The sequence below is a fragment of the Meles meles genome, chromosome 1, assembly GCF_922984935.1.
Source record: "Meles meles chromosome 1, mMelMel3.1 paternal haplotype, whole genome shotgun sequence".
Lineage (NCBI taxonomy): Eukaryota > Metazoa > Chordata > Mammalia > Carnivora > Mustelidae > Meles > Meles meles.
This window is the reverse complement of record NC_060066.1, coordinates 208,081,446-208,108,606: the sequence shown is the minus strand read 5'-3', so window position 1 is coordinate 208,108,606 and position 27,161 is coordinate 208,081,446. Positions and strand designations below refer to the sequence as shown.

Genomic DNA, 27,161 nt, shown 5'->3' with positions numbered 1-27,161 from the left:
TTGAAGGCAGAACGGAAACTCATTTTCTTTCCTACTCCTGTCTTTTCTCGCCTACCCTTTGTCTCTGGACAGCTGTCCAGATTTTGTAGAGATTCTTTCTCTGGGTTCTGTGAGCAGCTGGGCTTTTCTGGGGCGTGGTGATACCATCGCTTGAGTCAGGAAGCCCACCGGAGAAGGCCGGGGGCAGTGTCTTGTCCCTGAGAGCAGAATGGTTGATTCTACTGCTGTTCCATGGTGTGCTTCTTGGAGGAGAGAAGAAGTAAGATTAACTTAGGATTTAAGCCTTCCTTGCTGGGATAATACTACTGCTGCTTTATCTTTATTTTCATTTTTAGTTGTTGATGAATCATTCATATACCTGTGACCCTTTCTATAAGCCTGAAACGAGACCGACAATATTATTACCACCACCATGAAGAAACTGAGGCCCATGGAAATAAGTAACTCACCCAGGACGGGTCAGACAGAAAGTAATAGAGCCTTGGACTTCTTCCTTGGTCTCCCGAATTCTAGAACACTGCTGGACAGGACTTCTTGAATCTTACCTGATAGTATAGAAACTGACACGGACTCTGTATTAGATGTGGGTTTTCTACTATCACTGTTGTCTGTGAGCCTTGGGAAGCAGGGGCCCCACCCACCCACCCACAGAGAACACAGGTGGAGAAAAATGTATCTTTCCTTTCTAGAGCCTTCTTGAATTGTTCATTAACTGTGATCCCGTTGGTATGAGACATCGGGGAATCTTGCGTGTGGGAGCACACAAGCAGAATGTGCGGTGAGAACAATTCTAGGACCAGAGTTCTGTGGTGACGTGGGGGATGGTGGGGTGAACAATTTAAGCTTATGTCAGGACATTACATTAAATAATTTCTGGATTGTTGGAGGCAAGGAGAAATTCCCCGGGAGAGACCATGAAAGAAAAAGAAGGTTCTTTCAGAAGGGGTAAGGGTCTAGCTTTTTCCTTAGTTTTCTTCATAGCCAAATGATGACATATCCAGGCTTCTTTTTTTCAGCTACTCATTAATTTATTCAAAATCAGTGGTTGTTGTCCTCTTTTAGATATTGAAGTTATTACAAAGACAGTTGGCAACAGTGTCTGCCCTTAATGAATTTATGATCAAGTAGGAATGGTAAGCAATATATATTCAGACTTTGTACTGATGGTTTTAATTTCAAATCTCAGGCCTAACTCTTTGGAGAGGCTCAGCATGTCCCGAAGTAGTGACTCAGGGGCACGGTTAGTCTGTGGATAATAGAGTCTCACCACACCTACCTCAAACAGGCACGTGGGAAAGATGGCTTCCCCTTTTCTTTGCTAGTAAATGCCAGTGGGGAAACCTTCCCATGCCATTTCTTCTTTGTTTTTTGTTTTGGTTTGTTTTTTTTTTCAAGATTGATTTATTTATGTGAGAGAGAGCTCGCAGACAGGGTTAGGGGAAAGGAGAGGGAGAACAAGAGGGAGAGAGGCCAGACTCCCCGCTGAGTGCGGAGCCCTACACAGAGCTCAGTCCGGGGACCTTGAGATCATGCCCTGAGCTGAAATCCAAGAGTCGGGCACTCAACCGACTACGCCCCCCAGGAGTTGCCCCCTCCCCCCAGTGCCATTTCTAAGAACAAGGAAATTTCCTAGTTTGGCACAGGAGGACGATGGAGATAAACTCCAAAACCAGGAGCCAAACTGGGGAGGTCCAGTAAAGAGTGAAGAGAAATTGAGAGAAAGCTGGCTGTCCAGGTCACTTCCTAGTTCCCTAGTCACGCTTGCTCCCCCATCGCCTCCGCACTTCTGCTCCTGATTTTACCTATGTGGAATGCCCTTCTCCGTGTCTCTGGCTAAATGGCCCCAAGTTTGTAAGGTCCAGTGCACATACCCTGACAGATTGTCCCCACTCTGCGTTCCAAGGGCACTCTGTGTTTCCATTCCGGCAGGGACCACGTTGGCCCAAGTGCACACGCATCTCACACGTCCCCTCAGCAAACATTTGTCATTGTCAGGGGCTAGGTGCTGGAGAGTGAGATTTACAAAAATCTGGGTTTTTGAGGCCTAGGGAACAGGTAAGGCAGACAAGTAACTAATCATAATGTCCAGAGAATGGGGGTTTCACCTGGGGTCTGCGCTAACTGTTGGCATTTCCATGAGGCCGTGCTCTGGGCTGAGTGGCAAGAACACTGTATTCTGTTGTTCGAGGGTGAGATGAGCTTGAGCACCATGAGGCAATTGCCTGTGTTTCTGTGTGTCCTTAAAGCTCCCGAAATGCAAAAGATCTTATCTGTCATTGGGCTGGGGTTTTTTTTAGGTTTTTTTTTTTTTTCCCCAATTCCTCTGTGACAGCTGTGAATATTTGTCACAGGCAAACTGAAGAGATCCAGGCTGTGTCCCCGGGTGCTCTCCTCTCTCCGGAGTCATCTACCAGCCTGTTCACGTGGTGTGCGTTCAACACACGGTCACCGACTAAGTGGCATTCCTACTGGAGTTTTTGTATCATTGAACCATTTTATGGCTTTTAAGTTTATGTATGACTTCCTTCCCAAACACTTCCAAAGCTGACTGAGATCCCGAATCGTGCTCCGTGAATAGAAACACTGAGAGGAAAAGGCTGCTGACTTTCGGGGTGCCCTCTCCCCTCCCCATCACTCACAGTCTAAGACATTGGCCGGGATTGGAGGCGGCCAGGCACACATTATAGGAGCCAGCCCAGGCTCTGCTGAAGGTATCAGGAAGCCTTGGGAAACAGTTATGGGGGGAAAGTAGGGGGAAACCCTGTCCCTCTTAATCTAATGAATTAAAATAATATTTATGGGAAATATCTGTTTGCTTTATTAGAGGAAGATGTTTAAGTAAACATTTCCTGCAAGCCATTGAATTTATACAACAATGCACTGGTTTGGAAGCAATGGCTTTCGGTGTTTTCACTGAAACGAAAATTGAGCAGAACATGATTCCAAACAGCCCATTGTTTCAGCTTTGTTGCCTCTGAATGTTTCAAAGCAGGATATTATGGCCAGCGGGATAATATTTTCTTCATTGGTAACTGGAAAATTGGCAAGAATGACGCCAGAGTTCTAACAGAAGAGCTGCTGATATCCCCTCGTACCCTTTGCAGCGTTCTCTTGTTATTTGATCGTCACAAACTTAGATGTTAAAGAGCATTATTTGCACTTGACAGAAGAAGAAATTGAATCACAACAAAGGTAACTGACTCCTGGGGGACCAGCAGGGGGCTTCCAGAGGAGGACAGGACCCAAGGCTCCTTCAGGGCGCCAGGCCCTTTCCCTCAGACTCTAGAAAGCACCATTTCCCCCTCGGGAATTAAAGCCCGTCTGTGAGGTGATTGAACCCTGCAAGCCGGGGCCAGCCCAGCAGGTGTGACAACCGCTTCCCTTTAAGCAGTGGGAGAGTCCGTTAAAAACACGTTAAGTGGTTTTGCCAAAACCATGCAGTCCGTGCTGGTGCCCGGGCCTCGCAGCTGTCAGCCCACCGCTGGTCCCAGCCAGACTGTCCTCCCAGCGGAGGGCCGGAGGGGCTCTTGGACTTGGGGATGCAGCTGTGGACTAGCCCGACAGCGTGCGAGCCTCCAGTCACAGCCCTGCTGAGAGGCAAAGCCGGACCCCCCCTGGCCCGCTGCTACCTGCTCGCGTCCGGCCGCATCAGCAGGGAGAGTCTGTAGGATTGCTGTGGTACAAACCAAAAAATCAGCAAGACAAATCGCAGTGCCTCTAAGAACAAGGTACATGGAGAGAGCAAAATTCTTGGGACTGAACACAAGGGAGCATTTGCCACTGGTTGGTTCCTCTTCGAAAGATAAAACATGATAGTGAACCAGTGCCTAATTTGGGTTTGACCAAGAAAAAAAAGGCTCTGTGAGAAGACGCGCTTTAGTGATACTTCATATGGTAACTTGACTCTCTCACCTCTCCCCTTCCACGGAACGCCAGCTTATATTCTTCCTACAACTCTCGTCACTCTTTCCAGCTGAGCATCGCAAAGCTAGCTCTTCCCAGGCTCCAGCCCGAAACACAACCTCTGATACATTCAGAGGCGCTCCGAGAACACAGATCTGGGAAAGAATTTGCGGGTCAGCTTTTTGCCCTTTCAGATTACAGATGGAGAAACTGACACCCATAAGTTTCTCACCGCCAGTTAGTCGCTGGGCCACCTCTACCACTCAGGCCTTCTTGGCTACACATCTGGCACTGTCTTTGAGATGGGAGTCGCCTGCTTGTGGCGCCGGCTTCTCGACCTTCTAGAAGTGAAGGAGAAAGAGGTAGTGGGCCCAGGGCCCTGTCGTTGGGTACGCTTTCTCAGCATTCTCCGGGTTGAGTTGGTGTGTTTATACGTCTGTCTCCGCCTTTGATTGAGTTCCTTGAGGACAAGAGACTAAGTCCTGTTCATCTTGGTATTTTTAACCCCAAGCACACCCACCACACATGGTATGCAGAAAGCCCTCGGGGGCTTGTTGAGCCAAACCAATCTGTTTTGTGTAAAGGTCAGCCTGTCTGGAGCGGGAAGGAAGTACAGCTCCTTTGAAGGGCCTGGGATCCCCGGTCCTTCGGGGTGTCTCATCCAACCAGCAAACGCAGGCAGAATCGCACCTCACCTGGAATCAAAACAAGACCTCCCCCTCCCACAAAACACAAATAGGGAGGCCCCCGCCCCCCCTGCACTGTGAGGTTCAGGGAGCACCGCGTGAGATTGAGGGGACAGAAAACTTGGCTGGGTTCGTGGTCTTTGGTTGATGGCACAATTAAGGCAACTTCGTCAGTTACAGCGGATTTCTTGGAATTTCTCTAGATGTTCATATGTTTATCTGCATGTCGTTCATTACGATTGTTGTTACTGGGCTCCTTCTAAAGACTGTGTGAGTTAGGAGAGAGGGAAGGGAAAGAAAAGAGGAAAAGGGAACCTTCTGTACAGATTCTGACCAAGTGAAGAAAACGGCGGCTTGCTGTTCCTCTCCCAGAACACCGCAGATAGGACCATGTGCAGTCGCCCGGTGCCCAGCAAGCCTGAAAGAACTCGATTATGAGAACAGTTTGATCTGAACATGTGCCTTTTCTGAATCCTCCTTCCAAGGGGGACTAACTGCTGCCCCTGGCTGCCAGGAACAAAAGGTCTTCGGACCTGAGCCCCGTAGGTGCTGGGAGTTCACGCATTGCCTTCTGCACAGCCTGGTCACCCTCCCCTCTCCCGTCCGGCCAGGTGGCATGTGGACAAGGGGACAAGTGAGCCAGGGGTGGGGGGAGTTGGTGAGGGTGGAGGAGGGCCTGGATGCCCCCTCTGCTGGCTTGGTGGTGGGGTTGCCTGTCACTGAGCTATCACCGTCCTAACCAACGTAGGGGCCTGAAACCGTCCCTTTTTGCCTTTTTGCTTTAATCTGGAACACTTTAACAAAACAGCGGACCAAATGGTGACTGAGCCCTGACCCTTCTCCAGGCCACATGTAATCACCCTCTTTCTGTCTGAAAATCTTCATCTGGGTCCAAGCCCTCGGTCCCACAGTAGAGCTCCTCCACTTGCTTTTGCCAGAGCAAGATTGCAAAGAGTTAACACTTTTGCTTTTTCGGAAAGTTATCTGTGAAGAGTATTAGTTGTTTAATAAAGCGTGCCTGCCCTCCCGATGAACCCGCCAGTGACTCTGCAGCTGGGGTCATCCCAAGTTCACTCGGTGGACTTTTGACTGCCTTCTGTGTCTGTGAAAACAGTCGGCAGCTCCTGCAGGGATCATTCATTCAGGCCTGTAACACAAAACTGTTGCCAATGGGCACCTGCTGGGCGGCTTCCCAGGAGGGCTGGGAGGGGGATACCAAAGTCATCAGGCATCTCCAGAGATAAGAGCAATGGGGGTCTGCTGGGAGCCCTCTCGCCGGGCTGCACTTAGAGCCCACTGCCCAGCCAGCAGGCTGGTGTCAGAGTGTATCAGGGAGCCGGGGCAGGATAGGATGTGAGCTAATTAAAGGCCTTTTACAAAGAGGAGGAGAGAGAGAGAGAGAGAGAGAGAGAGAGAGAGAGAGAGTGTGTGTGTGTGTGTGTGTAGGAGCGTTGCGGGGGGAGGTCTGGAGTGCATTCCCCAAATTTCTAGCACATTCTTTATCCCTCTCTTTTATCCCTCAAAACAGAAGAAAACAAATTAAGAGCCTGAACATTTGGTTATTACTAAGCTCAAATCATCATCCGTTCTGCCTGATACTCTCGGTTTTAGATGCTATTTTTATGGAATTACATAGACCAGCAAAGACATATTTTCCATGTTTTCCCAGGAGCCATCCTGTTCTTGAAATATGGTAGGCTGACTGCTTGAACTTTGCCCCTCCCCCCTCACCCCGTTTGACACATCTGGGCCCCAAAGTTCCTTCTTGCAAGGGCATGCTCTAGGCTTTCCCCTGTGCTTGGAAAAGCCCATTGCTGGCTGTAGGGGGCGCTGCTGGGAGGGTGCGTCTGCTAGTGCCCAGGGAGTGCTGACAGACCGCTTGCTGAGGTGGTGGCTGCCGTGGGGGGTGCCGTGTGGGGTTTGCCGCGGGGCCTTGAGCACGCTGCAAAGTGCCAGCACCGTAATGCGTTTTATAGCCAAACTGACTTAAGAAAAAGTCACCTGAAAACGTTTGATTTCCTTGCTCTTTTGCTTGTTTATTTCGCTTGTATATCCCTGCCCCAGCAATAAACTAACCTAGTTAGGGATCCAGGTCCTTTGAAGTCCGCCTGGGCCTGGTAATGATACATTTCCTGAAAGCAGTTTTGTTCCCCTACAGCCCCAAGCCTTCGTTGTATCATTTCTGATACAGTTCTGGTAAGCTTGTCTGTGTCAAAGAAACATTTAGATCAGTCTTGTACTACATGGTAACAATCCTAGGAAATTCCAATCAAAAGCCAACAGCCTGTTTCCTTCGTTTCTGGCCTGCTGGTGTAGCTGGCTTTGTCTGTGTTCTGATAAGGAGTAACCACAATGTTAATTTTGTGTTTCCTTGCCTTTGTCTCACTTAATCTGTTCCCAAAGCTGATCGTCCAGGAGGCTTGTTCACGGTCACGGGACTCGTGAGGGAGCTAGCCACAGAGGAGTAATTAGCCCGACCACGGGAAGTGTGTTCGCGTGTTCCTACTGGGAGTGCTTAAAATGTTGGTTACACTTCTCTTCCTCAGTATCACTATATGGAAAACCCAGGAAAGACACCATTCCGATGACACAGTGGAAGGGAATTTTGAACCCGAGCTAGTAGAATGGGTCGCTTGAAAAATGTGACTGAGTATTTACTGCTGCTTCCCTAAGTGCCAGGTGTCCTTCTGAGTCCTCACCCGGACTGACTTGTTTAATCCTCACAATGACCCTGTGAAGTGTTAGTCCCGATTTATACACAAGGACATGGAGGCTCAGAGAAATTACGTAACCTGCCCACCGCCGTGAGGAGAGCGCTCAGTCAGGTTCTCTGGCTCAGAGCCCGCGTTCTTGGCCCTGCCCCGTGCAAAAGTCATGCCCTGTCTAGTGGGCTTCGTTCTTGGACCCTTCTGCAGTATGAGATCTGCAGGAATTAAGCATGTGAAGCTGCATGCTCAAGGGGGCACAGAGAATTTGAGTCACAGTATAAAGTCCTTTCCTGTGGTGCCCTCTATTGTGTTAGCTCTTCTGTAGGTGCGACACCACCCAAGCCCGAGCATGTGGCCGCCAACAAGGCTGCGACCCTGTCCCAGATGCCTCGTGAAGGCATTTCACCCTCGTCCTAGCTCCACAAGCAGAACGGACCGATTAGAAAGTTGTAACATAATCTGACGTTAATAAATCTGTTATTTACTGCATCTAAACAAGAAGTTCACAGCAAAAAACGCCAGGCTCTGTCCTAGTCACAGAGGAAACAAACAGGAATAGAAGTTCTTCCGTGCTCAGGGTCACAGCCCAGCACAGGAGAAGGTCCTGTGAACAAATGCGTCCAAGAAGGGGCGCCTGGGTGGCTCGGTGGGTTAAGCCTCTGCCTTCGACTCAGGTCATGATCCCAGGGTCCTGGTGATCAAGCCCCCCATCGGGCTCTCTGCTCGGCAAGGAGCCTGCTTCTCCCCACCCCCTGCCTGCCTCTCTGCCTACTTGTGATCTCTGTCAAATAAATAAAGTCTTCAAAAAACAAAAAAAAAAAATATTCTGGGTGCTAGGACAAAAGTTTTTGTGGTCCAGCGGGTGCTAAAGGAGGGGACAGACCTTTCAACCCAGGGCAGGGAAGGCCTGCCCAGAAGATGAGATGCTTGTGGTGAATCTTAAGTCCAAGGAGATGTGGGCCGTGTGGATAAGATGTTGGGGGGACAGGCCCCAAAGGGCCCACAAGGGGCAACCCGAATGGGGGCGCTCAGGGATGTGGAGCGGTGGCACTCGGGCGGCAGGCCGCTGGGACGGGAAAGCGTGCAGCTCCGTGAGCTGGCCTTGTTAGGGGAAGACTGGCGCACTGTTCCCTCTCCCTTTGTTTCCCTTCCTCTCTCCCTGTACCAGGTATCAGGGAGTCCCAAGGGAAAGAGGCCTAAGGGAATTTTTCACTTTTCCTGCCTAGTGTGGTTGCCATGATTTGCCCAGAATCTGCATATATAAAACGGTAACTATGCATGTTTTACAGGTATTTTCATGTATGTGGGTAGAACAGGTACAGCTTTCACAGAGGGGGCCTGAGCAATCAACAGCCCCCACCTCCTCCGGAAAGAAACAAACCTAACTTGTTTTTTGTGTAATTAGAACCAAAACCAAATCATGGCTTGTTCACAGCAGGTAGATGCAAATCTGGCCAAGCTGTCCTTTCTGGCCAGAGTGACTCTGTCCAATACTAAGGCACGGACTGCCTCCGGCATTTCCAGTTAACCTGATAATTGCATCTAGACCGAGCAGAAAGTCACCCTGCCCAAAGCCCAGAGCAAACACACTCCGAGTCCTTGTTCCGGAAGGCATTTAGGCCCCTGCTACAACAACCGGACTATGAAGGTGGGAAGGGAGGCCGTGGGTTTGTGCTTCAGCTCTCTCTGCTTTTCTGCAGAAATTGGAGCTCAACAAATGCAGAACCACGATTTGGGGAAGTTAATTTATCCGACCCCACTTCATCAGTCCATGACACTGTTTCACCATGTTCTTTAGGCCTGGCTAACCTAGACGCGACCGAAGTTCGAGAGGAGAGAGCACGTCCTGTGCTAGCATGTGTTTCGTGGCCTTTCTACCCTCAGCCCTCTCCTGCCTCATCCACCCAGGCAGAAGATTTTTCTCTGGAAATCCCTTCTTTCCCGTTCCCACTCACAGCTCATAACCGTGTCCAAACCGTGTCCACTTGTGTTTGGAATCTTAGTTTTTCATGGATGGATTCAGAGGACGTTTATCTCGAGGTAGTCGCGACTGCTGTCTCGCCAGCAGGATGCGGACTGAGGCTACGTAGGACTCGGGTGATTTCTTGGAACTTGAGCCTTGCGCTCGAGATTGCAGTGCGGCCTGACATCTGCCCCAGCTGTTGGGCGAGAGGATTGCGTCCTCTGACTCACGAGACGGAGCACAGGTTGGGCCGAGGGACACGTGGTCAAGGAAAGGTTCCTCGAGTGGTGAAACCTGGCCGGTGTCCGTCGGGAGTGGGCTCTCCGGGTCCTCGCCTCCCCAGCACCTCAGTCCGTGCTCTGTGGTGGCCTCGCCACCCCTGTCACCGCGTCACCCTGAACGGGAGCATCTGCCATTGTCACTTGCGTCCTGGACTCGGGAGACTTGAGTCGCTCGTACAGGAGCTGGAGATGTTTGTCCAGCACAGAAAACTTGCTGTCTCTTTACATTCTTGGTGCGTTCTTAGCACACGGTTTATTCCTCCCTTCTGTGGATCCTTTGCTGCGCGGGGAGGAAAACGTGGTTCTGCGCTCACTGGCCACGTGGAGGTTGGCCTCTCGCCTGCTCACCTCTGACAGATGAATGATTGAGGAGGGAGAGGCGTTGGGTCTTTTCGTGGGAGTTCATCCACTCGGGGTGTTCGCACAGTAAAGCCGAGTGCCGAGTGTGCTCTCGTTTGCCTTTTCCCTCCACAGACACTTCTAGCTTCGGCGTGGCCTGACCCACGCCATCTGGGACGCCTGCGCCGTGAGTCTGCGCCGAAAGTGATTTTTTGGGTTTGTTTGTTTGTTTGTTTGTTTTAAAGATTTTATTTATTTATTTGATAGAGAGATCACAAGTAGGCAGAGAGGCAGGCAGAGACAGAGAGCGGGGGAAGCAGGCTCCCCGCTGAGCAGAGAGCCTGAGGCCAGGCTCGATCCGAGGACCCTAAGATCATGACCTGAGCTGAAGGCAGAGGCTTAATCCGCTGAGCCACCCAGGTGCCCCTGCACCAAAAGTTTTAAGCATAAAAAAGAACTAAGACTTGACCATTTCCTGCGTGCTGGGCACTTTCTGCCATCTTTCCTTTCTCCCTCCTCCCAGCTGCTCAGATCCTACGTTGGAGTCGTTCTCCACTCCTGTCACACCGCATCTCAAGTGCATCCACCAGTCAGGTTGGCCAGACCGCAGCCCCCCGTACCTCCCAGGGATCACCCCTGGCCTGGCTCATCAGAGCCACCTTCCCCCTCCACCCTGCCTCCCTGCCTCCCCCTCCTCCCATCTGTTCTTAGGACAGCAGCGGGAGCGACTGTATCTGTCAAACGGTAGCTCAGGTGGTGTTGTTCCTCATCTCAGCCCCCTCTGGGGGCTTCCCCTTCCACTCCGTGCAGAAAATTAAAATCTGTACCGTGGTTTGTTAGGTGTATGCGGCCTGCCCCGTACTTCGCTGACCTCATCTCGTCCCCTCTCACTGCTCTCCGGCTCACTCAGCCCATCATCCGATCTTCCTGCCGTTTCTCGACTGTCTGCCTCCGAGCGGCGGCCTCAGGATCTCTGCACTCCCAATTGTCTCTTCCTGGAAGGTTCTCTAACCTCCTGGTTTTCACCTGCGTGTTCTTTGTCCAAAGGCTGCTTTGTCGGTGAGGCTCCTCCCGGCCCTCCCTCCTCCACCTAAACTCGCACCGCCTCTTCCGACACCGTCTCTCATCCTCCTTCCCTGCTTCATTTTCCACTTAACATACATCATCACTTCCCTTTCATTTATATTATTTCCTGTGCAATTAGTAGGTAAGTCCTACAGGGGACACAAGTTTTGTCTGTTGTATTCACTGCCGTCTCACCAGGTCTCAGCACAGCCAGGCCTGGCGCACGGTGGATGCTGAGTGAGTTTAGGAAGGAACAGAGGAGAGGAGGAAGGGGCAGACCGACTCTCGGAGTTAGGCATTATCTCAGGTTGTAGGTTGGACGCCGAATCTCCAAGAGGTTGCCCAAGGTCACACAGCCCACAAATGAAGCCAGAATTTGCACCTAAATGTGCTATTCCAGAGCTTTTCTGATTTCCACTTTCCTGTGGGCATCTCTGCCTCACACGGTGACCCAAAATAGAGACTGAATATGTGTGCACCTGTGTAGTAATGTGAGCACATTAAAATGCCTTAGAGAGGGGGTACCTAGGTGGCTCAGTGGGTTAAAGCCTCTGTCTTCAGCTCAGATCATGACCTCAGGGTCCTGGGATCAAGCCCCGCATCGGGCTCTCTCCTCGGTGGTGAGCCTGCTTCCTCCTCTCTCCCTCTCTGCCTGCCTCTCTGCCTGCTTGTGATCTCTGTCTGTCAAATAAATAAATAAAATCTTTAAAAAAAAATAAAATAAAATGCCTTAGAGAGAATACGTGGCCAGAATCTCTTAGTGTCCTCAGTATCATCTGGGGCTTAATCTACAGAACAGACAAGTAAGTGCCAGCAGAGTCCTACCCCAGATGCCCCCCAACATCAGAAAATGAACTTAGCATGTGCAGCTAGAGAGATGGAGAAGCAGCACATTTTTGCAAACACAGACTTCCCAGTCAAACCAGTGAAGTCTTTTTGGTCGTTGATTCCCAGACCTACTCGGGGTTCACCAGGGACTCACGAGGGGGACTAACCCCCGTCGGTTCCAGAGCTGGCACTGTCCTGGGCACGTCCATACGGCATGCCAGGCTCTGTCCATATCGCTAGGGATAACGAAGATGAACAAGTCGGGCACGGCACTGGGCATGCCCTCAATAAGCTCCACTCCCCCTTGAACTTCAAAGAGCCTCCGTTGCTGATTCCCCAGAATGGCTAATTTTTAAAGGAACAGTCTCCCAGTTTCACTTCCTCATCTTGTTCTCTGAAGTTCTGAAGTTCTTTTTCAGTCCATCGTGCACTCTTCTTTGGCTAACAGGAAGTCATAGCGCATGTCTGAAGATTAAGAAACATCCAAGGCAATGAATTCCTGTTCTCCTGTCTGCCCGGCCCTTTTGTAGACTTAACAGCAATCATTATGGTTCAAGAATGCCCCAAGAGATCCCTTCTTGCCCATCGGCAAAGCCACAGGCACCCTATGCAAAGAAATGATAACTGTTCCATCCGTCTTAGGGCATTTGCTCTGTCTTATCTCTTGCCTTTGCCTTGGACTTGGGATGGTTTTGTTTTCTTCCCTAGATGCTGCCTGCTGGATATGCTCTTGGGCTTTACACCTGTAGCCCAGGACCAAGTGGTGCCTGGGCTCACACTTACCTGGGAGGGGCGCTAAGAAATCAGTCATCCGCTGCTACTAAATTTGTTTCCCTCTGTGTCCAGCTATGTCAAAACTTACGGGTATCGAGGGATACATTCCATGTTTTTGATCCCCGTCTTGTCCTGTTTGCTGTAGGTACATGGTTTCAGAACCTTCCGTGAACAGGAAAAGAGGCAAGTTTAGAACCATCTTGTAAAGATACAGCCACCGACAGGCTATATCTCTACAAGTCACAGAGGGAGTGACAGCTTGAATGGTAGGGAACTTCAAGGAGGACCTTTTTAAGACTGAGCAAATTCGATTCTATTTGTCCATCTGAGAGGACGGGCCAGGAAGACTGGAGATACGAGAGGAGAGAGGGTTGCTTGAGCAACATCGAAGGCAAGGCCTTATGAGAATGCAGAAGAAGGCTCTAGATTCGGCAAATCCACCGCTTATCTGATTTAAACTGGAGGACAGGAAAGACTTCTTTTCCCTGGGTAGAATCTACCACTTGTATGAAGGGACAGTGGGCCTAGCTCAGAAGAGTTGGAAAGGAATGCGGGGCGCATCTTTATTTGGCTGTTAAGAGTGTTCCAGGCACCGCCCTGGGTGGTTAGGGGTGCAAGCCCTGTTCCTGGACGCGGAGTTTCTGCGCGCGCTGCTGTGCACCCGGCCCTGCGAGGAACAGACGTCAACAGGACCGCGTGGCAGTAAATGCGACGGTCGCAAGGCTTCGTGCAGAAGGTGTATGGAAGCAGTGGCTAAGCCTACAGGTTTGCATGCAGGGAGAGGCCATGCAGGGCATTGCAGAGGCATCTGGGAGAGCCAGGCTGAAGTTGGGAAGGCAGAGATTTGCAGCCATTCATGCTGGAGAATGGAACAGTAAGAGGAGGAGGTGAGATGGCTGTGTCCCCATAATTAACTTTCTGCCCACCTTTGTACTAGCCAGTTCCGGCTTGACTAACAAAAGCTTCTCCCTAAAGCCAACCAATGCCTTCCGTCTAGTGTTCTCTGCTGAGGTGACTAGCAGTCATTTGGAAGTGTCCAATAGAAATAAAGTGTGAACCACTAATTTTTGTCATTTAAAATTTCTAGTATTTGCATTAAAAAGGTAAAAGGAAACGGGCGCCTGGGAGGCTCTGTTGGTTGAGCTTCTGACTCCTGGTTTTGGCTCAGGTTATGTTCTCAGGGTGGAGCCCTGCTTGGAGCTCTGTACTCGCTAGGGAGTCGACTTGAGATTCTCTCTCTCTTCCTCTCCCTCTGCCCTCCCCAACTTGCGTGTGCATGCTCCTTCTCTAAAATAAAGAAATAAATCTTTTTTTAAAAAGGTAAAAAAAAAAACCCAGAAGAAATTATTTTAAGTATTTTTATTTGACCCATAATATCCAAAATATTATCATTTCAACCTGTAATCAGTATGTAAAAATAATTGAGATGTTTTACATTATTATTTTTCATCTTGTCTTTGAATTCCAGTATGTATTTTATATTTACAGTATATCTTAATTCATACTAATCACATATTAAGTGCCCAGTAACCTCCCGTGGCACGTGGTCACCTTAGTGGATATCGTGACTCCAAATCAGGACATGCGATAACAACTATTATCGTGTGTCTGAGCTGACGAGTTTCAGGTCTCTGGGGCTAACTTGATTATTGGACTGTGCAAGCTGCCTCTCTTCACTACATTTAACCTCTCATCCTTTTGCTAAGTGGTTCATTTCTAAGATTTCCCTTGTTCTTGATGAAGGAAGGAAGGAACGTATTGAATACAGAAACGACCTTTAGATGGTTAGCTTTTGACTCCATCATGGCAAAGAGAAGTTTTCTATAAGATTCTTAGAAATAGCTGTCCAAGTTATCTTTAATTCCCGCCCTCCCTTAGGTTATTTGTTGACTTCCTTTTCCCTCTTTTCCTGCCCGCTTGCCAAAATTTAGAAAACATTCTGTTCGTGATGTTTTGGGATATGGTGGCATTTCAGATACCGGCATGATTTTTATGAAGCGAATTCTTATTTTTAAAAACTGAATTCTGCCCTTGGTCGCATATTTAGAAAACAAGTACCATAAACAGGTTTTAAGTTACGGAAGAGTTGATCAGTAGAGCGTTTTATAGTGTGCGGTCAGCTTAGAGGACAAGCAAATGAGTACCCGGGTCTACCATTCAGCTGAGATGGTAGAACGTAATCATAGAATATTACACTAGTAGAACGGAATATACTAGTACTTTTGAAGCCTCCCCGCTCCCATTCCCTCTTTCCACTGTTGAGTTAAATGGATTGGGTTTTCTTCCTCATTCCAAGACTTGTTTTTTAGGCCTGAAATCTGCTAACCTGGAAAGGGCTAATTCAGCAGGCTTTAAAAACCCCAGATGGATGGGAAGTAGATGGGTGTGAAGTCAGAGTGTCCTCTTCCAGCTCAGCCATTGTGGGGCTGAAAGACAGCAAAGGCAAGAATGCCCTCCGGAAAGGCCAGGGATCAGGCAAGGGGTGGAGGTTTCTTAGGAGCTGCTTGGGAAATTGCTAAACTGCCTTTGGTTTTTATTTTAAGCCCATCTGAGGCGTTGGGAACATTCGAGTCCATTTTTTTTTTTGAAGATTTTATTCATTTACTTGACAGAGATCACAAGTAGACGGAGAGGCAGGCAGAGAGAGAGGAAGGGAAGCAGGCTCCCTGCTGAGCAGAGAGACCGACCCGGGGCTCGATCCCAGGACCCTGAGATCATGACCTGAGCTGAAGGCAGAGGCCTTAACCCACCGAGCCACCCAGGCACCCCTCGAGTCCATTTTTAAAAGAACCTTTGGGGCATGCCCAGGTGGTTCATTCAGTGAAGCATCTGATTCTTGGTTTCAGCTCAGATCATGATCTCTGGGTCGTGAGACTGAACCTCGCCCCACAGGGAGCCTGCTTAAGATTCTCTCTCTCCCTCTCCCCCACCGCTGCCCCCCCCCAAAAAAAAGGAAGAAAGAAAAAGAGCCTTCTTTCGGCCTTTCCTTTGAGCTTAGGAACAAGTCGGGTCTTGGGAAAAATGAGACAGGACTTAAGTGCCTCGAAGCTGAGCTGCCTCCCGTTCTCGTCCTAACCCCCAAAGGAGAGGGTCACCTTCCCTTGTTCTCCCAGGTGCCAAACACTAGTTCTGAATCTGCAGTCTTCTCTTCTCTCACATTCATCACACTCGCTGATGAATAACTTCACCCCCAACAAGTGAGCTGTTGGCTTTTGTATCTCTAGCCTTCCCCGAACGCGGGCTCTCCCTCACCCACCCCGTGAAATGTTTGGTAGTTGTAAGAAATAATAGTACCTTCGTTTCCACTGTGGATACTCAGTTACCCTTAGATGGGCGGGGCTGTTGGGGGAAGCATCAGAGTGCCCAGACAGAAGATGATCCGAGACCGAACTGGACACACTTTCGGGATCCTTTCTTACCCGGAGCGTGGCCGGCTCATGTCCGTTCTCGTCCCACAGCTCTCTTTCGCTTTCGTCCCCTCCCCCTTGAATTTGTATCTCCACACGTGTCAGTTACTGGTACATGAAACAGTCCTCGCCAGAGCAGTCATCTTTTTCTGTAGTTAGATTTCCTTCCCCAGACCAGCTCTGACAGAGTAAATCTTTGAGTTCAGCAAACCCTTTTGTAAGAAGCGGGGATGGAAGAACAGAGACCTCCTCTGTCCAAGCAGGAGCTTGGCACCCTCTCTGGCCTCCCGTCTTTCTCCCGAGCTGTAAATGGTGCACGTTAGTGCCGTGATCTGATGTGGTGTAATGTGACCCATGTAATGGACATTCACAGGGCCTCGTCCTTCTCTGGGGCCCATTTCACATGTGAGAGTGTTGGTTTTGGGGGAAAAGAGGAAGTGATTCTTGCTGATTTCAAAGACTACGTGGCGTAGGGCAACGAATGGGTGCTAGAAGGGGGCGGGGTGTCTGAGTTGGGATAAACTGGTCAAGGAAGGGGATTGAAGCCTGATTCTCTTGTTCAGGGATTTGCATGTAATTTTCTGAAAACTTTATTATTTATATGCTGCTTTTTGCTTCCTTCATCTGTCACCTGCTTAGGAAGGAAAGTTGTCTCCCTGGCGTCTCTCTGCGATTTTCGCTGGCATTCAGGAAGGAATTTTCCTTGGAGGGAAGAACAAAAATCATGGTTGGGTTCTCTCCACAGATGACCCAGGATCAAATGTAGATAGATTCTTAGCAGACTTTTGTTACAGATGATCATGGTCTTTCCAGTTTCATCTGTACAGTGGGGATAATAATAGAGCCAACCTCCTACAGCTGTTGTGTGGACTAAATTACTAAACGATTTCATAGATGGCCAGCCCTAAGAACAATGCCTGATATGGAGTAAACATTGTTGGTCCACGTTTATCCAAAAGTCATGCTATGGTCTTCAGCAGTGAGAAGCTTTCCTTTACCTGTTCTGCTGCACACACTTTCAGAACTTCATTTATCTGAAGAAACCAGCTGGAGACCGCTTTTTTTCTTTAAAAAAAAAAAAAAATCGAAACAAAACAAAACAAAAAACCAAATCAAAACAAAACAAAAAAACAACCCATCAAGATATTTGAAAACCTTGAAGCCTCTCTGACTTTTTCAGTAAGAAGCCCAGCGTATTCAGGTGTCTAGCATCTCCGAATGTTCCTTACGGTGTTATCCCTCCCTTTCTTCCCCAGACACTCGGCATTAAAAAAGAGAATATATTTATTGGAAATACAAAGTACTTTACAAGAATGAAGTCGCTTGTGACTAGGAATGAGATGAGCTTCTTTTCTATTGTGAAATGTTCCAATTCCATTTCTAGTTTCTGCATTTTGAGATTCCAGTCTATTTATAATTGACTTCTTGATGCTTTCCTTTGTTCCGGAACAAGCATGAGGTGGTTCCCGTAGTACGGGATGAGACAGGCAGGATGCAGCCGGGGTAGAAGGGGGAGCAGGGCGCTCACTGGAAGAAAGAAAAGGATTTGCAGTAATAACCCTCAGCATTTACACATTGCTTTGTGTACTTTCCCCCAAGTACTTCTAAAAACAAGGTCTCTTTGGATTACCCCAGTGACTCTATGGGTCGTGTTCTTCCTGTTTGATAGGTGAAGATACTGATCCCCGAAGAGAGTGTGTTCTGCTCGTGTTCACCGAGCGGATACTGGTGACAGTTGGGATCAGGACGCCTGGCTTTTCCCAAAGCCTGTGTGCTTCCTTAGAGTTGAAGTTGCGTATCCACACAGTCAGGCGTGATCCTGTGACTGCCGCAGAGGGATTTTTTTTCCCCCTACAACATAATCGATCTCCTGGTTCAGTACAGAGGCAGTGGCCACGTGTGCATATTGAATAATCTTGTCGGGTTGGTGAAACTGGAGGTCACTCGTGGGGTGGGCGGGCTTACCCCCCTTTGACTAGCACCAGTGGTCCAGAAGCCCGCCTTTAGCTTCTCCCATGTGCTTCGGGGGTTTTCAGCAGCGGACGAGCAGGAAGCCTGGACCCTCAACTCCATCCTGTATCCCTTCTGGGGAAAAGCTTATCATGAAGTTGATGAAGGGCTAAAAGTAGGACATCATCCCTTCCCACAGCTGGGTCGAAAGAGCCATCCTGCCCACACGATTCTTCACAGCTGGTGTAGGACAAACGGGGCCCGTTGAACGTGCCGGAGCCGTGGCACGTGTCTGCTACGCCTGTGTGTGCGGCTTCCATGTGTACTCTCCACCTAACAGCCATCTCCACCAGTCCCTCTGAAAGAAAAGGCAAAACCTTTTTAGGAGAGTGCCTCAAACCACTCTGAGCTTCTAGATTAATCTGAAACAACATCTGAGTTCACAAGCGGGTCAGAGTTGCAGAATAGCAAGTGAGACTTGCCAATTCAGCAGGCGTGTGTCTTGGGCTAGTTAAGAACCAGGACGATCTTGAGGTCTGACTTTGTTGCTTATGTTCAGACCTTGTGTGCCGAGATAATTCTGGGTGGCTTTGGATAACTGTGTTTCTTAACTGAAAAGGAGTGTCTGTTGCCTGATAAGTGTTTATCCGTGAAATAGCAACATGGTGTAGGTCGTAGGGTAGGAGGGCTTTTACATCTCCGCAGACCCCCCCCCCCCAAAAGCAAGGTCATTGACTCAGGCATGTTACTAAAGTAGAATGTCAGTCCTAGCTTTAAAAAAAAAAAAAGTATCTGTATTATTCTTATGCAGGGTCTCTGTTCTGGATTCTTTCCCCTTTCTCTCTTTGCCTTAAGGGCTCTACATAATCACAACCAAGTAGAACTGAAAACAGACGAACCTGTCCCACTTGTAGTGGATAGAGATCTGGGGTCCAAAAATGCCTCTTTCTTGCCAAACCTCAACTCATTCCATGTTCCTTCCCTCCTTCTCTTTCTCCCTTCCTCCTTCCCTCTCCCCCTCCCTCCCTCCCTTCCTTCCTTCCTCTCTCTCTCTCCTCCTTCCCCCAGTCCCAGCCTGCCCCTTCAGCATCTGACCGAGCGAGGACTCATTTGGTTTGCCTTGTGTGAGTGACAGATACCCGTTGTGGGCTGGAACCTGTGCTCCTTTCACTCTTGTCTCTCTACAAGGATCACAAAAGCGGTTTTCAGCATCAAGGCGAAACTCACACTGAGAATCGTTTTTAACTGTGGCTGTTTAACAATGTGAATCAGGGGGAAGTGGTGAAGACCTTCGTTGTGAAGTGACTTGAAGGGCCTTTTTCTACCCGGTCTCCCAGCAGAGTTGGAGAGGGCTTGCAAGTTTAGGCCTCTGGACCACTTTGAAGAAACATGTCAAAATCGATGGTCCCCACTGGGCGCCAGACACTCTGCCAGGCATTTTGTGTTCTCTCCACAACCCTTGAAAGCAACCCTTTCAAGTCGGACTTTTTGTAGATGGGTAAACTGAGGCTCGGGGGGGTTGAGCAGCTGCTTCCAGGATGCACACTCCCGGGCACAGTGTGGACTGCTGGGCTTTCCGAAGTGGACCTGCCCTGGCTTAGGGATCGCGGGCAGCGCGGCCCGGGACGAGCGCTGTGCTCGTAGCTGAGACTCGCAGCAGAACAGCTTTCCGGTTGGGAGAACGTAAGACCCCCTCACGCCGCAGAGCCCTGTCACTTCTCTCCCTTTCCTGTTATAGGTGGCCACCGTTTGCCCCGGTGACAAGAGAAGTACTGTCACTAGCAATTACTCAGTGGAGCAAAGATATTAAAGAGGAAATTTCCATTAGGTAAATAACTGTGAAAGAAGAACCCCAGAGAAGGGGGCAGAAATTCAAGCCCAGGCTCCCGTTACACCGGCCAAACATCTCCGGCATCCCATGCTTGCGGAATATCATGAAACGGTCAGGAAAACTGATCGGACAGAACAGAGGGACACAGTGTGAATTTTTTCTCTTGCATCATTCCAACATCTACTTGAATTTCAGTTTTACAAAATCAGCTGTCCCGAGCCTGGCCCCAAACCCGGGCTGCTTTGTAGGGGCTCCATTTCGAGGGACCGTGGATGCTTTCTGGATGGTGGGGTACTGACCGTGTGCGTCAGCTCTGCCGTGGCGCTGGCATCTGGAAGTGCTTCTGAGATTTTCACCCCCTTGCCGAAAATAGGGATTTCTAGAAATTAATGGCTTTGGGCTGTGGCCAGAATTCACAAGGGTGGCGTGTGCTGAAGCTTCCTTCAGTGAAGGACGGGGAAATCGGTGTTGTCTTTGCAAGTGTGATAGCAGGTTTTCTGAAGGACCTTCTGTTCCTTGGAATCTTGAAATCTTAAGCTTTGTGCGGACTTGAAATTGCTACAAAATGAGCTAGATTGACTTAAGTCTCCACAAATGCCTCTTCGGGTGTCCAGATACTGTTTTTACCGAGGACAGTCATGAATTAGCTGCAAATTACCCTCCAGGAGCTAGTCCCATCCCCGTGCTCAAGCCGGGCTCCCACTGTCTGTCCTGTGCTTCTGTGGCCTTCTGCCGCTGCTCCGGGGACACTCCTGCCGAGCGTTCTTCACGCACGCCGTCTCGTGTCGTCCTCCCAACAGCCCCGTGGAACCTGATTGTTCCCGTGTTGCATGTGAAGATGTTGACGTTCAGATAACTCAGGACTGTTCTCATTGGATGCCTCGTGTGCCTCGGGCTCTGTGCTAAGTGCCTCACACATTCTGTCTAATCCTTCCGGCATCCTTCTAGGTGGATGTTCTCACCCCATTTTGAAGACGAGGAAACAGGCTCACAGAGGTGAAATTCCTTGCCCCTGATCTCACAGCTATTAAGTGTCACAGTCAGAAGCCGAAGTCAGTGTGAAGGTCTTTCCGTTATGCCGGCCACAGACCTCCTGACCGAGGTCCTTGGAGGCAGGAGGCAGAAACCATCTCTGGCTAAGGATTCCCGTTTGCTAGCCTGGCGCACAGTCCATGTCGCTCACGCGTCTGGTGGAGTGTTGGGCTGATGCGTAGCTGGGTTGTGTTTGCTCATGTCCTTGTGATTTCCAGCCCTTCCTCCACCGCCTCTGAGGGCAGCTTCCCCTTCCCTGAATATCTGTCCCCGAGCTTCATTCCCCATTTTGATGTCCATGAGCTTGCCAAAGAGCATCTGCTCTGAGGAAAAGTTCAAAATGAGTCTAAATTGTGAGACATTTGGCTTCTTTTTAAAGTACGTGGGCAGGGGTGCCTGGGTGGCTCAGTCGGTTGAGCATTCAGCTCTTGGTTTCGGCTCGGGTCATGATCTCACAGGGTGTGGGATGGAGCTTCGTGTCAGGTTCCTCGCTCATGGGGAGTATGCTTGACAGATTCTCTCTCTCTACCCCTCCTCCTGCTCTTTCTCTCTCAAAATAAACAAATCTGGTTTTTTTTAAGATTTTATTTATTTATTTGACAGACAGAGATCACAAGCAGGCAGAGGGTGTGGGAAGCAGGCCCCCTACCGAGCAGAGAGCCCAAAACACGGCTCGACCCCAGGACCCTGGGATCATGACCTGAGCTGAAGACAGAGGCTTTAACCCACTGAGCCACCCAGGCGCCCCTAAAATAAGTAAATCTTTAAAAAATAAGATAAAATGGGCAAACCCAGGGATGGGATGGTAAAGGGCGTCCCACGCCGGTCACTCCCACATGTCCCGTGGCTCTCATGGACACCTCTGCTCTGGGCTGACTACAGTGCTCTAGCTCAAGGTCATGGGTGAAGGTCGTGGGTGAAATAACTCTTCCCTGCCTCAGAGCAGACCTGTGCCAGAGGGCACCCATACAGAGTGCTTACTGGAATCACCACCCTCTCCAGCCCATGTGTTTACCCTATCTTTGAGGGAGAAATAAGATACGGGGTGTGATTTATTTTCCCACCGAGGTGGGGAATGAGAGAGTTGGAATTAAGTATGACTAAGTGCTCCCACAGTGAGAGAAGGCCACAAGCTTTCGGTGCCCTGGATTCATACTCAGAAGCCCAGGGGACTGGCCCGGGGCCCAGCCTCTTTGACCACGGTACCCTTCAACTCACTGGTTTCAGATTAGTTCCTATAAAGCATCTCTCCCTGTAAAATCTGATTGGCCTCTAATCGGTATGAGTTTGGCTACATCACGGATTTCAACATCCTCCCATTTCCTGAGTTCTCAAAGTCACAGGTACGGGGGTGAAGACTTTGGTAATAGTTTACTATTAATAATATCTTTGTACCCTTCCATTTACTCACAGGTGACAAAGGACAAGTCCAGTTGGCTTGGGTGAATAATTTTTTTTGTCCACAGGGAAGTGAGAATTCAGACAGAAGTCCTAGGGTGAGTTGAGTAGGTGTGGGCACCTTCCCACAGCTGAGAAGCCCGTGGCAGAATCCAGCATTTAGAGGGAGGTGCGATCTCTTGGGTCATCTTACCTCATCCTCCTGAGGTCAGTGTGGTGTTCTTGTACAGAGAGCTCCCAGGACCAGGCTGTGCTGGGGGAACCGAGGGTCCTGGAGCAGGGTCAGTTGGCAGTGCGTAGGCTGACTCCTAAACCTTAGAGACTGAACTTGTTTTATTGTTGGGCGGGGGCGGGTGTGGAAGGAGAGGAGGTGGTTTGGGGCGGTTCATTATTCTATTAAAAAATAAGATGATTTTTATTTTATTCTCGCATATTCTGTTAAGGGGGAAAGTATTTTTTTTAAAGATTGTTTAATAATTTTTTTAAAAGATTTTATTTATTTATTCGACAGAGAGGCCACAAGTAGGCAGAGAGGCAGGCGGAGAGAGAGGGAGAAGCAGGCTCCCTGCTGAGCAGAGAGCCCGATGCAGGCCTCGATCCCAGGACTCTGAGATCATGACCTGAGCCAAAGGCAGAGGCTTAACCCACGGAACCACCCAGGCACCCAAGGGGGAAAGTATTATAGGATTTTTCATTTCTTCCTAGTCAGCTGCCAGAAATCGGTAGACAGGACCCTAACTTACTATCTTTTCCAAGGAAAGACCTCTTTTCAAGGAAAATGAGAGCTCGAGGAGGTGGGAAGGACCCGAGTGGGACCCGGGGTGCAGCGTGAGTGCCGCCGGGCCTCTTCTGGCGCAGACGGCGCACCGTGGAGATGGCTCTCTCACCCACCGCTGCCTGGCCGCCTCCGTGGCCTTGGTCACAGAGAGGCATTTTTGCCCAGACCCCGACTGGAGAATGCCGGCAGACACCATAATTCCAGAATGTAGCAGGGGCTCGTTCTCTCGATCCTTTCCAAAACAAGGGTCATGTTTGCTTCTCCTCCCTCAATTCACAGTTTATATTCCCGGCTCTCACTGCTCCCTGTTCCCTACCGGGGACTGTGACCTTGCGGTGAAACTGTCACCCTGGACAGTAGGTCCCAGGCTGCTGTGTGTCCTCCGCAGCACCTCGGTCTGTGCTGGGCCCTCAGTAAGTGCCCAATAAAGATGTTCTCACTTGGATCATACGTCACGTGCTGTCGAAGCTGGGAAGGAGTTTGGAAACCACCAAGACTGACACTCTAATTTTGTAGATGGTACCACTCCAGAAACTCATTCTGGAGGCCGGTGTTTATCTGCTGGACACAGGAGGGGTTTGTTTCGGGTTTCTGTTTTTGTTTTTGTTTATGTAAAAGCCTAGGACAGATGACCATAATTCTAAACCTTCGAAAAGCTTTCTTTGTGGTTCAGGATGTTCCTTCTTGGGCTAGTAGCTGACTAATAATAACAGTAAGCATGCTCACTGGATTCCCTGAGCCACTGTTCACTGATTCACCCCGCCGCACGGCAGCGTTGCGACTGTCGTCCCTCCGCACTGCCTACAGTGAGGCTCCGCAGTAGGGCCCCTCGCTTAGGCTCCTGTGGCTGCCAGAATGGTTCAGGGAGCACTAGACTCTGGTTTGGTCAGATGCCCAAGCTCGTGGCCTGCAGCGGCTCTCCGACGGGATCCCTGACTACAGCCTTTTCTGGTGATGCACAGTGCTGGCCTTGCAACATCCCGGGGTGTCTCCAACCTGAAGGCAATTGTGAGATTACTTTTCATTAACTTTAGTTCTCCTATTAGACATGGAGTGACAGGGACGGCAAGGCCAAAAGCAAATAATGATAGGGATTGCATCTCTAGAAAGGTCCGCGATCACTGCCCTAAATCCTAAAAGCATTTGGACTGAGTAAAAGCGATGAGTGTTCCCATCTCTTGCTCCAGAAACCATTGCTTCACCTGGAATCACTGGTTCTTCCTCTAGTCCCTCTTCTGTGCCAAGAACTCACCTTCGCCCGTCACTTGTGTCACGAAGCCTCAGGCCTGGTGCTGTAAAAACGTCCCTTGGGTGCCTGGGTGGCTCAGTCGGTTAAGCGTCTGCCTTCGGCTCAGGTTATGATCCCGGGGTCCCGGGATCGGGTCCTGCATTGGGCTCCCTGCTCTGTGGGGAGTCTACTTCTCCCTCTCCCTCTGCCCTTCCTCCCCGCTCATGTGTGTGCTCTCTCTCTCTCTCAAATAAATAAAATCTTAAGGAAAAAAAAAGTCCTTGCCAAACCAGTATGAAACAGGCCCCCTGATGTCCAGGTTACCCAGTATATTGGGTCTTCAAGGCAGGCAGTTCACCTTGAATCTTTGCACCGAGCTCTGTATCTAAATAACATTCCTGTGAGTTCTCTGAAAGGTTAGTCCTGGGTCATTGGCACTTAAACCACTTGTTTTGGTAGATCTTTCCCGAGAAGGTTAATTATATATTTGATATCCTTTCCTCTTTCTGCCCGAATGATGAGGATAAGTACCCTGTGGTTTATTAACTGTCACTTTAAACCTTTTCAGGTTGTCTTGTGACAAAACAGAGTTTTATGTCCTTTTTATCCAGCTTTAATGGATGAGACAGCTTCTCTGGTAAAAGAATGCCAGGATAAATAAGGTCTTTCTCTGATTTGTGGGGGAGGATTTTGCATTGGAAGTCGTGAGTTCAAGTCTGCCATTTCATATGAAAGGTGACCTAACCTGTTAACATTTCCGTATACTTCATTTTTCCTTCTGACCGATGGGGTTGGGCACCTAAGCAACCAGTAATTGTTGAATAAGTGAAAGAAAAGACATTACTTGAGGGCAGTGGATGTCTCTAAAAGTTTTTTTTTTTTTAATTTTATTTATTTATTTGACAGAGAGAGATCACAAGTAGACAGAGAGGCAGGCAGAGAGAGAGAGAGGGAAGCAGGCTCGCTGCTGAGCAGAGAGCCCCATGCGGGACTCGATCCCAGGACCCTGAGATCATGACCTGAGCCGAAGGCAGCGGCTTAACCCACTGAGCCACCCAGGTGCCCCTCTCTAAAAGTTTGATCCCAAACCCCAAAGCAATAATTTGTCGCATTTCCTGTTTTGAATCACACTGGTTTCTACAGCAAAGAGCCTCTGTCCTTAACATTCTAGAATCCCAATGCTTACCTCTCCTCCCCCAAGTCTTTTTGTGATACATTTTTCAGTAAATGGCAAGACAACTGGGGAAGGCGGATGCCACTGTGGACACTTAGTAGTTGTTTTGCAAGCCTCGTGTCCCCCAGTGTAGAGCATCCTACAATCTGAATGTGTCTGGTGCTCAAGAATCAATCCCCTAGGACATATCATACATGTCATTCAGCAATTAATATCTCTCTTCTCTCAGTTGGGATTTACTGAATCCCAGTTAGGAGCAAGGCAAGGCATTTATTTAAAATAATTAAAATAGCAGAAATAGTGCTGAGACTTTAAAACTCTCTCCTTCTGTTTTTAATTCATTCCAGTTCGCAGGGACATTATCGGACGGCTTAGGGAAGACGATGGACAATCGGCATCAGTCGGAGCGGGAGTACATCAGATACCACGCAGCCACAAGTGGGGAGCACCTCGTCGCCGGCATCCATGGCCTGGCTCATGGTAAGTCACGTGATCCCGGAAGACTGGCTCTTCCACCACGGTTCCTCCAAGGTCCCCTTTCAGCCATCCGACTGCAAGTGGAAATCCTGGCCGGGTTGCTTGGTGTACTTGATAGCCTTCCAGGCTCTCTCTCTCTCTCTCTTTTTTTTTTTTTTTTTTTTTTTCTCTCTTTTTTTCTTAAAGATTTTATTTATTTATTTGACAGACAGAGATCACAAGTAGGCAGAGAGGCAGGCAGAGAGAGAGGGGGAAGCAGGTTTCCTGCTGAGCAGAGGGCCGGATGGGGGGCTCGATCCCAAGACCCTGAGATCATGACCTGAGCCGAAGGCAGAGGCTTAACCCACTGAGCCACCCAGGCACCCCTTCCAGGCTCTCTTATTTTGTCCTCCTTGCAGTTGGAAGTGTTACAACCTATGACGCTCTTCACTTTCTTTCACCTCTCGGAATGGTGCGTGCACTGCAGTCCCTTCCTGTCCTCTGCCTTCTGTCCCCAAAGTGTCATAAGGTATAATCAGTTGAACCCCTTTTTAGAATATGGAACTGTTGGGGCGCCTGGGTGGCTCAGTGGGTTAAGCCGCTGCCTTCGGCTCAGATCATGATCTCAGGGTCCTGGGATCGAGTCCCGCATCGGGCTCTCTGCTCAGCGGGGAGCCTGCTTCCCTCTCTCTCTGTCTTTGCCTGCCTCTCTGCCTACTTGTGATCTCTCTCTCAAATAAATAAATAAATAAATCTTTAAAAAAAAAAAAGGCATATGGAACTGTTGCTTCAAGACTTGCCTTCTGCTTACTGAGCATTCCTTCCATGACAACTGGAATGTGAAACCGGCTACTGGGTTTGTGGCCCAGATGTTTTTGAGTCTTGTATACATGCACATTCCAAAGGATTGTAAATCCATGTGCCCAAGAGACACAGGTGATCCGCATGAATGTATTAAGTCTCTGACTTTGTTTGAATTCTGACTTTTAATGCCTTAACTCCTACTCATTCGCCTTTTGTTGCGTTTTTTCAACAACTTCTTAGTGTGGCAATCGGGGCCCTTGGAAATGTAAGCCCAGTCAACTTCTCCATCCGTTGTCACCCAGCCACACTGTAGAGCTGCCTTGGGTTAGGATTAGGGTTAGTGTTGGGCTGTTCCCATACATACCCTCAAGGGCTTGCTCACTCATGGTCCTCTGCCCTCCCCTCCTCTGCCTCCCATCCCTGCCTGTCCTATTCAACCTTGAGGTCTTAACTCAAATGATGCTTGCCCAGCTCCAGGATCCCCAGTTAGAATTAATGATCATTAGATCACACGTAGCAGTCTGGGTTGTGTATCTAGGCAGCTGTGTGTACCTTG

The 27,161-nt window shown here is 49.3% G+C and overlaps 1 protein-coding gene across 8 annotated transcripts in view; it reads left to right on the top strand.

Moving 5' to 3' along the window:
• VPS13D (vacuolar protein sorting 13 homolog D) overlaps positions 1 to 27,161 on the top strand; it is a 256,878-nt gene that overhangs the window by 180,213 nt on the left and 49,504 nt on the right. For all 8 annotated transcript variants that reach the window (XM_046008769.1, XM_046008742.1, XM_046008734.1 and 5 more), the window contains one exon: positions 25,693 to 25,825. In XM_046008769.1, the coding sequence (XP_045864725.1) occupies positions 25,693 to 25,825 (133 nt within the window). The remainder of the gene's footprint in view (positions 1 to 25,692; positions 25,826 to 27,161) is intronic.